Source organism: Epinephelus fuscoguttatus, linkage group LG10 (assembly GCF_011397635.1).
Source record: "Epinephelus fuscoguttatus linkage group LG10, E.fuscoguttatus.final_Chr_v1".
In the NCBI taxonomy this organism is placed as follows: Eukaryota; Metazoa; Chordata; class Actinopteri; order Perciformes; family Serranidae; genus Epinephelus; species Epinephelus fuscoguttatus.
In genome coordinates this window covers 24677965-24693928 of record NC_064761.1, presented here as the reverse complement: position 1 = coordinate 24693928, position 15964 = coordinate 24677965, and the positions used below count along the sequence as shown (strand labels likewise).

Genomic DNA, 15964 nt, shown 5'->3' with positions numbered 1-15964 from the left:
GTAACTGGTATCTATGAATGTCTGCACAGATCCCTTTAGCAAAAATGTTAAATGTATAATTTTTGACAAAATAAACTTAATGAATGTGCAAGCAATGTAATGTTAAACTTGTGTGTCATAGCTAATCTCTACAGTCTGTGCAGCGCAGACAGGAAGGCTAACCCTAACCTCTACCCATGCTTTTATTCATTTGTTCAGTTTGGACCCAGTTTTACATTTGATTTTTTTGCTCTAGCATGGAAATGACTTAAAATGCCCATCCATAACATCAATCAAAAAATAATGTTATTGGTTGGGCTAAAAATCATTTACTGGGCCAAAGGCTCAGTCTACCAAGCGAAGAGTTGGCTGGTACTTTACAGCTTTGATCTCATACATCAGTATTCTAACAAAAAATCATTTTGAAATAGTCTTGTCTTCATACCTTCAAAAGCACTGCATTTACATTGAACCAGTACATAAGTACCAGCCATGGCGGTCTCTAATGATGTCATGTGCTGCTCAAGTGACACATCCAGTTTAGACTGAGGGCAAGACACTCCTCAATCGCTGAATCCAAGATTGTTTTGCTCCCACTGCTCAATATTCTATCCCTAAACACTCCACAGCGTTCAGGAAGCCTAAGCAGCCATTTGTAATTCAGAATATAAAAAATAGCTTCAGCAGCGAAAACAATCGCCGTGTAACTGGAGGAGAAAAACGACATGAGTGAGGGGAGCACATTACAGAAAAAGGCACAATCTACTTCCTGGTGCTCCCAGTTTGAATTTCAATCAAATTAGCGTCTCTTAAACTCAAAGTGACCCGTCTAGCTCCATTTCATCTGAAATGCTGATGAGGTTCATGGCACAATTATCAAGGCAGACATCTCTCAAGAGGCAAGCCTGTTGATAGCAGACAGACCATTGAAAAATTAAATCATTTCCAGGGCCACAAAATGGCAGCGAAAGAAACAATCTGTTGCAAACAGGACACAGGACACACAAACACACGCGCACACACACACACACACACACACACACACACACACACACACACTGGATGTATAATCACCTCCAATATCAGTATCTTTAGACCATTTTCTGAGGGGGTGGCCCAATAATGTTTCAGGAAATAGGTCATTAGAAATTAACCATTAGCATCCTGCTTTCAACTTCAGGTCTGAGCCAATATCCGGGGTAAGGCATCCCAGAAACTTGTAATTACTGTCATATGCTTGTGTTTATGTTATATTTACTGGAGCTGCCAATGGTGCTCAACGGGGGGATTCCAGGCTCTTACAGACTCAGGAGGAAGGCTGTCTGACTCACATCCGTCCATCTCACCTATTGATTTTTAACCAACAAAAGGTATATTGCCACGCCACTGAAGTCAGTGGAAATACTGTTGTGACATTCAGCAGGTCTAAACGTGACCTTTATAAGACGGCTGAATGCAACGCTAACACCCCCCTGCGTAAAGCCAGAGCAACACAGGAATTACTTAAGAACAACAATGTTAATGTCCTGGAGTGGCCGGGTCACAGTCAGGATCAAGAACTTGTGGCTGAACTTAAAGAAATGGCTGTTCACTCATGAAACCCGCGCAACTCTGCAGAGTTTATTTAGCCAAGGAGAAGGGGAATAAGTGCCATGTCCAGAGGGGCAAAACTGATTGAGACTCAAGACGGTTATTGCTACTAAAGGAGCATCTATTAATACGTTTTAAAGATATTTTATAGGGCTTTTTTTTGTTGCCTTTAATTGACAGGACAGTGAAGTGTGAAGGGGGGAGAGAGAGAGGGAGAGCCATGCAGCAAAGGGCCACAGGCTGGACTCGAACCCGGGCCGCTGCAGCAACAGCCTTGTACACGGGGCGCCAGCTCTACCACTAAGCCACCGACGCCCCTATTAATACTTTTTAAAACTTATTTTCTATTTCATAATTTCTAATTAGTTTGGATACACTTGTCAAGATCTGTTTTCACCTTGACATGAAAGAGACTTTTTTCCTTGATAAGAAAAATAAACACAAAGCAGCCAATTTGAATCTCTTCTGAAACAATAAAACATGAAAACTGAGTGTATGTGCTTGTCGCAGGCACTGTATGTGAACTTTTTTAAACACAAGCAGAATGCAATGCTGTTGATGACATTTAGTAATGATTTTAGGTATTTGATTCAACTGAAAATTAAACTGTGTGTACCATGACAGATAATTTTAAAGGGTATCTTTTCAAACATTGGTAGAAAAAAAAATGTATCTCACACACATTATTATTACGACTAATATTGTCAAATAGGGGTGATGCATATGGACAGTAAGTGTTGCCACAATATTGGAATTTCTAACTTTGATACAATACCTCGAAAATATAAATATATGACACAATTTTTGATGCCATGGGGAAAAAATGACATTGGGGTCATACTATTTAAAATTTCTATTACAGGAAAAATATAACAAGGCTATAACATAACAACGCCGACTTTTCTACTCTTGGTTAGTAGCAGAGAACAGCAGAGTGACTGCAGTAGTGCAAGTGTTCATAACGTCTAAGATTGTCACACATTTAAACGTCAGTTAAGTGCAAGTAAAAAACAAAACTGTGCTGCAAAAGGCAAAATGCAACCAGAGCGAATGACATGTTGACGAGAAGACAGCACTGTGAGTGAGTGAGAGGAGGCGGGACCATGGGGACACTGCAGCGGTGTGTGTGTGTCAACTCGCTGTTGGAGAGAAGAAGGCGAGGAAGTGGTATCGACAGCACTGATAGTGCAGAAAATAACTATTGAAACGGTTTCAAATATTCAGAATTGATATGTATTGATAGATTGATATTTGTGACAACCCTTGTACATGTAATTCTATACTGTGACATTTATATGTATCATGATCTAGGAAATTGTCTGGAAACCCAGATGAGTTGGGGATAAAATAAGCAGACAGGTGCGTCTGTTTTGGGCATTATATATTATATATAACCATAAAGCAGTCCTGCTCTTTGACTGTGCACATTACAGTCTAATACTTCCAGAAATGTTTAGGTGACAGCTACCACAGTGAAAATGCCATGGCAAATATGGTTTAGCATATACTGTCACACTGACTGACCCATATTGTCAGAATAACATAACATATTTGTTGGTAAGCCTGCCGAAATCCATGTCCTCACATTTTAATATGCAAAAACCCCCCTCTTTATTTATATGCTTTCACTCCATAAGTGTTATTTGTTTATATAAGAAGTTGTCTGGCTAATGAGGATCACTGATGACGGTTCATACACTTTTAAATTTAGCACATCATCACCAATACAGTCTTGAGTGAAGTGCAGTTTCATGGCTCATGAACTTGTGTACACCCCAAGCTGAATCTGGATCTTTATGAAATCTTAATCTGCTGCGCTTTAAATAAACACTAACACTGTATGTACAGAGAGGAAGAACAAGGCAGTGTGCTGTCAGGCGGCAGCAATGGAGCTCCTCGGAGAGCCTCGCAAGCAGTCCTGTCACTGATATAAATAGTGTAAGCAGCATCATTTAGTCTCCAGAACCGCCTCGCGTTTATTGGCAATTGCATGCTAATATTACTGGGTCATTTCGACATTACAAGTCAGCTGTTAACAACCCCATTAACTTAATAACGTTTGTAAAAATCTGTCACATTCGGGCTGATGACGTCATGACGAATTAAAGATTTTCAAATACCCAACGGTGAATGGCAATGATCATTTTAATGGCAATTATTAACTAACTAGCTGTCCTCTAATCCCGCTAATGAATTTCACGTCGTCTGTTTGAGAGCCATCTGCTTTGATCGTTCTTGTCAATGACAGGCTCCTCAGAAAAGCCATGATCCACAGGCACAGCAGGACCCAGCCATGTTATGTTACAGCAATCAATGACCTTGTTATCGAATACTTCCAATGAAGCTCATTAGTCAAGAGAAAATCAATAGATGTAAGCCACTTATTCATACTGAGTATCTTAATATGTTCTTTTTGTGAAAATGATTAGTCAAGATGTGTCATTGTCATCTTTACTACTCCTCAAGCTACTGTGATAAGGACCGCTGGTCAGATTTAAATCAATAACGAGCACCAGATGGTTAGTGCATGTACGCCTAGACGTGCTGCAAAATAATATTCAAATACATTTAAATTACAGTTCTAATCTGGAGGATGTTATCTGTGTGGTAAGAATGTGTTGTGGTTGCAATCATTATCATTATCATCAGTGCAGATGAGGAAATGTAATTATTAAGAACTAAAATCCTGAAAAGAAGAGCATAAAACCTCGCCGAATATTATTATCAATGAATTAATTATTTCAAACTGTACTGCCGTGCAGTTTCACATCTGCTGGGGAGGTGTCCACGTGAAAAATTCCTGTACAGATTATCACCCACTTGAGTCGACTAATTGCTTGCAGCTGAATGTTCTAATTGAGCCACAACCGTCCTAAGGCTATTTTCATAAAATCATTGTGCTCATGAATATAATATGCCAGCCAGATATAAAAACAACTTGGAGTGCCAACAGGATCTATCAAACTCAGCGAAGCCTCAATCCAATTCTCCACACTTCAGGACCACATTCATTTCGGATGTTTAAAAGTGAACACAGTTTTCCACACAAGTGCTAATGTGATTTTTCCCCCACACACTTAAATTAGCCGGCCAGGGTAATTATGGCAACAAATAATTTTGGCTCTTCAGTCCCTTTCCTTGATGGAGACTGTACAGTAGGAAATACTATTTTCTCTCCACGCACAGTGTGTACAGTGGGTTGCCCCACATATGGAAAGATTTCAGCTGGGTTGGCCTCAGCAGGAGCCAGAGCACACACCAGAGCTTTGACTTGTGGAGAAGTGAAGGGCTCAGACCTTGAAACAAACACTGCATTCCAAATAGGCAAAAAAAAAAAGAAAATTCACCACATTTCTTGTTTGAGGATAATTATTTTTGGCAGCAGAGACATTACATTTGCTTCCTATTTTAGTCTATTTCTGTAAATAAACGGACAAGAGATAAAAAATCACTAATTAGTCCCATATGCACTCTTGGGCATTTGTCAAGCTGTCCTTGAATCTATTTTCACGACAGCGGACTGTTTTAAGTTTCTGCACTGATTACGCAAACACTGCTTTTATGATACAGACCTACATAGGAGCTGATCTGAAAATCAGTGTCTAATTTTCACATAGATAATACCATTAATCCGCTCTCACACTTTCCACTCTGATATATCTCACAAGAACTTTCACACTGACAAAGAAATTATACATGTACGCCACTTTATGTAAATATACGCCAGTCACTTTTTATACATCATTTGATCTCTTTTGGATTTCTTCCTGCGGTATCAGATCTTGCAAGGCTGTTTTTGTGTGATTTTTGAACCCATGTGCCTCACAGAGACCTTTCATATCACAGGACTCTTTCTTAGAACACACATATTTCCCTCTTTGCTCTGAGTACAATGGCTCAGCAGTGACATTGAAATGCTAAAAACACATTTAAAATAACATCTGAACCGCAGCCCCCGGCACTCTCAGGATATGCATATGAGGAATGAACCTCCGTAATCGCTGGGTGGAGAGTGTGTCTCTACGAGACTGTTTGGGGTTTGTTGTCAGGTGGCTCCTGCTGGGTCAGAATTTGTGCTTCAGTGGACTGTTTTTGCATGAGCGAGGCTGAGGGCAGCGTAACACACAGGGCCACAAGCGGGTAGCAGGCAGGCTGCAGCCTTTCAAGACAGACAATGTGAGTCAGCTATCTGGCTTCATCAAATAGGGCTTGACAATAAACCCCCTGAATACAAGGGCTCTACTGTTTTATTTCATTATTTTTTTATTTCCCAAGGCGGCTTGCCAGAGTTGCTGACGGCCTCATACCGTCCAATTTCTCTCTCTGTGGCACTCATATGTCATTCCATCCCGCGCACTTTGGCTCAGATGGCATCCCTATGTGACAACTGGTCTCATGTATAAGGTCTCATCTATATGGTGTTACCAGCGGAGCCCCGCTGAGTTACGTGTGTGTGCGCGCAAGTCCTTGCACCTCCGCGGGTTTGTTTTCCACAATAAATCATCCTTCTTTGCACATGAGTGATAGCTACAGAGACAGTGGCTTTAAAATGTGGGACGTCTCTCTGGTCAGTGATCAATCTGTAAATCGGGCCTGCCAAGAGCCTGCCCTTAATCTGACCAACAGGATTTACCAAAGGGCCAACACTGAAGAGCAGCTTAAAGAAAATGGCAGCGGTGGGAAAAGTATTCAGATCATTTACTTCAATAAAAGTGGCAATACAACACTATTAAAATACTAAATTATACATATGAGTCCTGCAATCAACATCTTACTTAAGTTTTATTAGCATAATCTACTTAAAGCCCTAAATTTAAAAGTAGTCAGTGTGCTGATTCTGTTTCTACACAAACCTTTTCCATGACTTTTCAAGGTCTGATAATAATTTTTTTCTCTCGCCCTGCTTGCCTGGCGTTTTTCAAACATATCAGATTCAAACTCTATTCAAACACAATTTCAGCTATGGCATACATGCAAGGAGAGCTGGAACGTGGGGAGGAAATGAAGAAACATATGAACAAAATGCTGTCACACATCGACACATATTAAAGCTACGTTACGTCAGCAGCTACAGAAGATAAATTTGAGATATGTCACATTATGTGGAGGGTTATCCACAAAATATTAAAGCTATATTACATCAACAGCTACAGAAGATAAATTTGAGATTTGTCACATTATGTGGAAGGTTATCCATGGAAGATTACTGTCACAATTAATTCATACTTAACAAAATTCTACAACTTTTACAAAACTTTTTTAATGATTTCTACTAATTCCTTGACTTTTCCAGGCCTGGAAAATGTAACTCTAACTTCTCCAGGTTTTCCCATTTCTGTTGGTACCCTGATTATACAATCATATTATTATTTACAAATTATTATGTAAGCAGTACTGAGCTGCTGTATCTATTTCATACACTATTTTATGGTTGGTAGTTTCTTCTATGACTTATCACATGTTTATAAGTTAAATCTAAATATTTAAACTAATAATAGTAAAAAGTTTATTATTTCTTACTGAATTGTAGTGGAGTAGAAGTACCTAGAACTGTTCTTATCGACAGTATTTGAGTAAATGTACTTTTAAATTCTCCAAAAAAGGCACATTTTGCACTAAAGTGCCAGATGTAGGAAAATAATGATCCTGCGTCTGGACTCTAAATATTTATTTTAGTTTATTAAAAAATATGCTTTTTTTTAAAAAAGTTCTGCATTAATAAGGGCAATGTCCTATTCCTCTGTGTTTTCTCTACTAATCTATAAAAGCTATAGCAGATTGCCAACTATCCTTTCAACATCACCACAATAAGTGAATTCTCTTTTGTATCAAGAGTCAGAGGGTCTGTTTGCATAGCTGGCAAACAGCCATTAGTTTTTGGTGGCCAAAGTTGAGTTGCTGTATTATAATACTTTCTGATTGCATTGACAAAATATTTATTTATTACCAAAAAAATGGTTAGACATATTTTATATAAAGCAAACGTATTATTTCTCCCCGTCTTGCTCTTTGTGTTACAGACACACACACACACACACACACACACACACACACAGATACACATCAAATGGATTTAGCCGAGAGCAGGAGGCTCAGCCCGACTAACAAGGCAAACCAAAGCTAACAGTGATAGACTAATGTTAGCATACTTAATCTAGAATGCACATTTGCAAGGTAATGTATTCAACAGAGTAAATTACAATAGACAAAATAATTACCTCCTGCAAGCCGGATCAGATCTGCAGTTTGTCAGTCATGTCAAATCAGGAGGGACTGAAAATAGCTCTTTGTTTTTGCGGCTGTTGTCGAAAGGTTAATTTGTTATGTTCATATTTTTGAAACAGGAATATGGTGTCCGTTGTGAGTTTACTGCTTCGCCCTGTGACACTGATTTTATTTTATTCTGCTCTCTCCAATTTATGAGCCCTGCTTCACCTCCCAAGTTCTGGTGAAGTTTCTAATTCTCCTCCGTTCATGTTCAGCTGTCTCAGTAGGTGCTGACATTAATGTCTTGTAGGTTATTGATGCTGACAGGCTACTGTTGCCTTTTTCGTTTCTTTTTTTTTTCTACGCTCAGTTTTGCTATATTCGATGGAGTAAATCAATCTGGCGGCAGCTGTGTTATTCTCCTTGTCGGAAGATTTTACTCAAAAGGTAAGGGATGCAGAGGATTTTTTTGAGCACAGGAAAAATGGATGCCAACAGGGGCAACCACACAAAATGAAATGGTTGACAGCAGTCCGTATCCGGCTGCTCAGGGCAGCTAGGAAACCATTACAGTTGAGCCCTGTCAATTATTTTCTAAGAGTCCTGTAACTTTGGCAGACACCTCATTTTGTGATACATTTTTTTATGTGGTAGATGTCTGCAGATTTACCTTTGTGACATGATCTTGTAGGCATCTGGAAGATAGCAGTTGATATTCTCCATCTGGAAAGGGTCGGCGTCGCAGATCTTGTCATCTGTTCGGCCATAGTTGGCACTTTCGATCATTATGACATCACTTCCTGGACACCGCAGATCGATGGGGTAACCCTCACAAGACAGCTCTCTCCGTACTAAGCCAAATGGCAGGGCAGCTCGACTAAACCCTGAGGGAGAGAAGAGAGAGAGAAAGAGCTCTATCAGTGAAAATCGAAGGGAGATGTGTAGTTGGGCTGACACAGAGGAAGACGGCATGAAAGGCGGCAGGATATCAGAGCTGAATGTGCTGGGTACACACAAGAGCAGCATCTCTGTGCGTTCCTTTTTATTCACAAGGCTGTAACTGTTTAGCGAGATGAATCACGCTGATATGTGGATGGTGAACCTTGCATTGGACTTCTAGCCTGACACACATACATCAGTATATTGAGTGAACATTTCAGATCTCAACCGCACCAGTGGGCTAATGGTGTTAGTATGTCATCCCCGTGCCTAACTGGTCCTGGAGAAAATCGATAATTGTCATTAAAGTCTAGTTTGTCGGCTAAAATGTCTGGAGCATTGTAACCCCTTACAACCGTCTGTGTACAGTAGGAACACTGACACAACACTAATAACAGCCGATGTGATGTTAAAACTACATAGGAATTCATTTTGTAAAGCTTTTTTGTTTGCCACCAACGTCTTTTCTTTGTCACAATGCTTTCATGTGTTTGATTTCAGTATGGAAACCTGCTGCCATCAAATAGCCTATCACTAGAGACTTGTGGTTTACTTGAAAAGCTCATTTTTCTATCCAAAATTAAAAAGTACAACAAGAATCTGTACAACATAGATGTAATTTAATCCACTTCGCAGTGCTGACAATCGAAGGGCGGGCTATTGAGAGGCTGGGAAAAAAAAGAAAAGTTGCATGTGTATGTGTGTGTGTGTGTCTGAGTGTGTGTGTGTGTCTGTCAGGGAGGGTGTGGGGGTAGGAAAAATAGAAAAGAAATCAATATTGTGGCTTTCTGCTCTGCAAATGTGAACAATGCCAAAAGCCATACTTAAACTAAAAGTGAACTACATGCATAAACTATAGCAGTCCAAATATGGGATATTTTTGGTCGGAGCAGCTTTCTACAGCCGTGATATGTCAAGTATTAGAGGAGAGTGGCATAGGGCTTAAAAAGATTGCCAGCTGCCCCTCTGTGGACTCTGACTAAACCACTGGCAGCTCTGAATAATAACTACAGCCTCATTGCATGCCATGCTGACTTTGTCACCTCTTTGAGCCTTTTAAATAATGGTGTTGTTACCTGCGACTTGGTTGATGGCTTTGCTGTTAGTGTTTCCAAAGCCTCTATTTCCCTAATGAGGTTTGGTTCACAGTCACAGGAGGAAGAAGAAGAAGAAGAAGAAAAAGAAGAAGAAGAAAAAAAAGTGTCGTTACTACTTCTCATGCACTAATTTATTTGGCACCTGGACAAGTCGGACCGATCCATATGTGCAGTTGTTTATAATTACAAAGCCCTTTTTCTTTTCATGAGTCATCCTTTGAGATGTTCTTTGTGTGGCAACAGTTTACTTAAAGCCACCGACTTCAGCTCTGCTAAATTGGCCTGGAAAGGCCGAGTTCATTTTACCCTATTGGATGCTTCATCAATTAACTACCAATATAATTATCTTTGTCTGATTAAATGCTATGCTATAATGGCATGAGATTAGCATTCTGCATTGTGCCCCTCGCCAGGAAATACTACTGTGGTATTTTACAAAGGAAGATAAATGTCAGTTTGTGTTGCCTGATCCTCCATTTGCGCAGCAATCAGGTGAAAGTCCTACTAAAGAGCTCAGGGTAAACAAAGGATATATCTGTTTGGAGGAGGGCAGCTCTCCTATCTAACCTCTATAAGACTTTATTTGTTTGGGAGCATACGATCATCAGGGAATGATCTTTTTTCCTCTACTTGCTCTTTCTGACAGCAAACTTTCTCATGTGACCAATAGGCATGAAAAAGTAAAGGCTTTCAAATATGATAGGTTTCAGCCATATTTCATTTTTGCAGCCCCTTTTCTCTCTGGAGTCAAAAAGAAACGCTTAAGGTGATAAACAATTTATCAGAGATGTTGGCTTGAGAGAAAAAGCCCAAGTGGGGAGAAGAGAAAAAAAGGAAAACACTGCATGTTAGGAACAGGACTTGACAGCCAATCTTGAGTTCGTGTCAATGCACTTCAGCAGAGCTCCATCAAAAGTCAGCAATGCAATGTGTGGTAACCATACGAACATATGTAAAACATCAGTCAATGCCACATTTAAATTTCTATACTTAGAACATGGCATGAAAATGGCAGCTTTGTAATGGAGACACATCCACTGCTTTTCTCTTAGCAGTTGTCCTCTCAAAGAAAAGGACAGCTATCGTGATGCAACTGAGAAATTTAAAAGCCTTTCAAAAATACATAAGATGTGGAATTTAAATGAGTATGTAATTGATACCACGCACAAGCAGAAAAAAATCCCACATCATACCTCAGCAGCGAATATATATTCAGGCATGAGTATCTTCAATAGTCGAAACAAACAGTGCATTTCTGTCTACCAAATCGACTGATCCTCGCTTGTCTTGCTTTAGAGGTCAAATACACTTCACATGGATCAATTGGGCAGCAGTTACGTATGGCTGGGTGGGATACATTACCTTGCACTGGCCTATTTTGTGGCTGGAAGTGAACCGGTTCTTTGGCCATGTGCAAGACTTCAGAGTTTGATCTGCAAATCCGCAGCCAAACCCACTGATGCTCCGTGTACCAGGAACACTGTTATAACACTTAAATCCCTCTGCAGAGCCTTTACAATCTCAGCTTCTGGTTTTATGATTTAGAACTGATGCAGTCTCTCTACTTAAGTAGGAAAACAGAGACCGGAGCAACGAGGAGATAAATGTGTGCTCAAGAATACCATAAGACTCCTACTGAAATGCACTAGCAACTGCTCCACCATGCTGATGACAGGCCCTGTAATAACAGTACATTTTCGTGTTCAAATCTCTGGAAATCAAACGAAATTGCCGTCCTCTAAGCGCACTTTATTTGCCAGCTGGGTTTGTGCATCATGGACCAAAAGCACGATCGTAAACAACCTCCAAAAGCCTCTCTCCATTGATTAGGCCCGAGGCTGAACTACTTTTCACCCTGGTGTCGGGTGGTATTTTTGGTACATGGGGAGATGAGTGACACAGACAAATCTATAAAGGGACATCCAATAGTCCAGCACACAATTGATGTTAGTCCTTATTTCAGTGCCTAAAATGAAGACAGCGATGTTGGGGGTGTTTTCTCTAATGTTGTGCACAGTTATAGCATTTCATTTTGCAGATTCCCCAGAAAACATCTTCATTTGAAATTTAAAATTCCACACTGGTGTCATCTAGCAAAATAATAATAAAATTAAATACAATTAAATTTAAAATGATGATACTACTACTACTACTAAAATAATACTAATAATAATATGTAATACTCAATATATAAAACTTAATATTAAAAAAACTTAATTTAGTAGTAGTAAAAAAAAAAAAAATCTTCTTCCTCAGTTTTCATACAGACATTATGAAGACAACACAACACCATCGATCATGCTCTGGAACAATGATGCATTGCAATTACAACAGAATAAAGTGATCACAGTGAATCTAACATAAACAAAATCCAATGCTTATTGTCTCACTTAACTAAAGAAATTCATTATTCAAATGAGCCAGAAAAGTAATCATTATTTTGCTCACAGAGTCATTAGCATAATTATTCAGGGAATGCATGATATGAAAATTATTTACTTTCCATATGCTAACAGTAAACCACGTCAAGAATATCAATATGTGCCTGATGTTAAAATACTGACTATGTAAGGAATTTCTTTTTCCTTTGCACTCATCCTGTTAGGTCTCTCTAAAATCACATCTACAAAGACTCAACAGTTTATTGGAGCAGCACAAGAGCACTTGTTGCTATATTGTGTTTCATTCTACAAATGGGAAAAGGCTGCTGAGCAAACAAAATGGTGCCACACATAAAGCACACTGCTGGCGAATGGGCGCAGAAACAGAACCACATGACTGCGACCGAGAGGAATTTTTACTTGTGCTCATTTTTAGGCTGTCACACACATACACACACACACTGTTTCAGACCCAAAGGGAAACTCAGCACCTTCCTCCTCGCAGGTAGCACACACTTCAGACACCCCCTCGAAATCTGAGATGTTATTTTACCGGCTTTGATGTACGTTCACTCTGTGATAGTGCATCCAAAGCTACCACAAGGGCTGGAAATAGAGATGCCAATCAGTCGCACACCTAAAAAGGAGGAGTTTAACATTTCGCTGCACTAATTAAACGCCAGGGAGCAAAGGATCATGGCATAGTCAATAAATATTATGTGGAAAGCTCGATCTTGTGACCATGGCAACGTGGAGCAGCAGAGACATTACTGGTCAGATCCTTATCATGGCCATGCTGACACTAATCAGGCATTCTGGTCACCCATCACACCCACCACCGCCGCCACCACTACTAGAAAAGCATTTCAATTCCTCTTCATCAGCTATGTAGTAAGCATTGAGCTAAGCAATGATCAGTGGCGCTGCACAGTAACAAAGCACAAAGCACCTCTATTCTTTCTTTCCACCCACAGACTGAAATTACATTGTAAGCCTTGGAAATAGTGCATATTTTACAACCAACAAATTAGAGCCAATTTCTGTTTTGTCCACTACAAAACAGCTGTTTGGTTTCTTTAGAAGATGATTGCTCAACCTTTTGACATGTGCTTATTGTACATGCTGTCATCACATGCTAGTAATTGGCATTGATTGGTGCACAGGACCTCTATTTCCATGGGTTATAACACTTTATTACACCAATGAGGAACCTCTATTTAAAGCTTCCCAGGCTGGCATTTACTACCATGTGTAACCTTCGCATTACATTAGACGCATACAGAATCTGCAGCTGAAGAACCGCGAGAGAATCCCGTATGTAAAGTGGAGCCATTATGCGCTGTCTCTTTGGTGCTGTAATGTTTTAATTCATTTTTTTTTTCCCACAGATGAGCCAAATCAATTGGAAAGTGACCATCTGGTAGGATATGAGTGTCACTGAAGCAGAGGTAATGAACAAAATGTCTTCCTATTTCACACAAACGAGGAGTCATTAGGATCTTCATCAGCCATGTAGGGAGCTTCTCCCATGTAGTCCCATGAAATGAGACATTACTATGATCAAACCCAAAGGGACATACAGTACATGCTGCAGACATAAAGAACACTGAGGACACACAGCTAAAGTGCAGCTTCGCAAACAGCTGTACGTTTATTGAGGGCAACAAACTTGAGTCCTTCTCAGTTACTTTTAATATTCCATCATTACCTAACACTGATTATGCAGCAAAAATGCAATGACAGATGAACTATACTGCTTTTCATCGGGACTATCTTGCCTCCAGTAAATGGTTTTCATATTAAAATGACCCTTTGTAACTTGAGTTACACATGCTTCCAGAGTTAGTCCAGGGCTAAAGCAGAAGCTGATCAAAAGGCCTATTCAGCCACTCACGCTGCCATCATTGTGGCCGGAGCACAAAAGAGGTCTCCAGATTATTTTGATGTGAAACCAGATAATTTTTCTGTCGAGAGCCACTGAGGAAAGTGACGGGGACGCTCCCGACGCTTGTCGCCAACCGTTAACGCAGGCCTTTGATTCTCCTCGCTCGTTCTGATGAGAGCTAAACAGCTGCTTGTAAATGAGCTAGCATCGCCGCTTGGCCCACCATTATTCTGCACTCCTGAGTCGACAAGGTCGCTTGCTGGGGGGATTTGGGGTGAAAGGAAAGTGTGGCCTATGGCATTAGCTTGGAGCCACAGGAAACGCAGCTTGAGTCCTCCAAGTTCTGCCACCCCACCCCTTTCCCCGCTTCTCTCTATGGTACAAGCAAAGGAAGTCTGTGAAGGAAAAGAAACCTTTAAGTCAAGACTCTTCCCACAGTGCTGATTCTATAATCCAGAGATATCCTTTACAACAGCATGTATTCTTAAGAAGTCAGGTCCACACAGAGGAGGAGAAGAAAGAAAATATTGCATATATCCTGCAAACAGCAGGGTATGAGGTAGACTGCTGATTTTGTGTGGCCATTCTAAAAAGAATTACACTACTGGTTTGACAGATATTATTCTTTTGAATTTCTTAACATTAACTTTAACTCAAGGCTGTGTTTCTATTTTTTTCCCCATATGTGTGTTGAAAGCTGATGTCATTTTCTTGGGCATGGCTAACAGCAAACGACAGTCACTTCTGTAGAGGTTTTTTCTCCTCTGTAATTCAGCCAGTAACATCTGTAGATTATTAAACTCTTTGACAACTGATGTTGAAGCTATGACTTATGTGGCACCGATTACACTGACACGACATCTTAGCTCATATTTATATCAGAGATGATCAGTGAGAAGCCAAAGCTATTCTGTAGGGGAAAAAACCATTGATTTTTCTGTTCTTATTTCATCCATCCATTAGCACGACGCACAGTGCCAGACTGAAAAAAAGGAATGTGCACAAAGCCATAGTGGTCTTGGCTTTAAAAAAAAAAGTGAAAAAGAAAAAATTGATCTGAAGCCATTAAAAAAAAAGCATACAGTATGAAAAAGAAGAAGATCCCACATCACATTATGTAGTGTCAAAATATGTGGAACACAAGGTAATGTCAGGTCTTTGAAACCCACTTGCACAGAGAGAGGGAGACAGGAACAGAGAGAGATATTGGGAGAAGAAGAAGAGGCAAAGAGCAGCAGGGGAACGAGCATTCCAACCTCATTTGTATTCTCCACCATCCAATTCACTCCAGTTCATTTACATCTCCGCTACTTCCATAGCAACAGCAGGGGGGCTATCAGGAGCATCTTTGATATAGGTACATGACTCTGAAAAAGATCTTGTCATTTCTCTCTGAATAGACGCCATGGAAAAAAGGGCTCCAATTTTTTCCCCTCCTTTTGGTGTTAAAGTGGGCTTCTTTAAGGAGAAATTTACCCCGTCACTGATGTTTTTTTTTTTTTAACATTAACTCAGCCTCAGCCAGCACTGGTAAGCCTGTACAGGAAATGCCATCACTGCACGGGAGGAAATATGATCCTGTAGCTTAGTGCTTGATGATTTTACTGTGTTCACAAAAAAAAAAAAACATGGACACCAGCAAAGTCTGGTATAGCCAAGAAAGGTTTATGTTTTTTCTTTCTAATCCGGAAGAATTTGAACAAATACGAGGCATCAAGTGTTGCCGCCAGACAAAATGAAAAAGCACTGCACCAGCAGGAAAACACAGCCTCATCAAATTCCATGTACACTTGTATGTAAATCAACCTTAAGGCCTAATTAAGCTCTATGGGGCTCATCAAGGTCATAAATCCCTTTTTTTTCATAATGCATTATTGACTTCACAT

At 40.0% G+C, this 15964-nt stretch overlaps 1 protein-coding gene across 26 annotated transcripts in view; it reads right to left on the bottom strand.

Annotated features, from left to right (window-relative positions):
* The window catches only part of adgrl2a (adhesion G protein-coupled receptor L2a), a 105892-nt gene that overhangs the window by 50884 nt on the left and 39044 nt on the right, over positions 1-15964 (bottom strand). For all 26 annotated transcript variants that reach the window (XR_007450178.1, XM_049587267.1, XM_049587268.1 and 23 more), the window contains exon 3: positions 8447-8660. Coding sequence is in view for 25 of the 26 variants with exons in the window: in XM_049587267.1 (XP_049443224.1) it covers positions 8447-8660 (214 nt within the window). In the remaining variant the exon portion in view is untranslated. The remainder of the gene's footprint in view (positions 1-8446; positions 8661-15964) is intronic.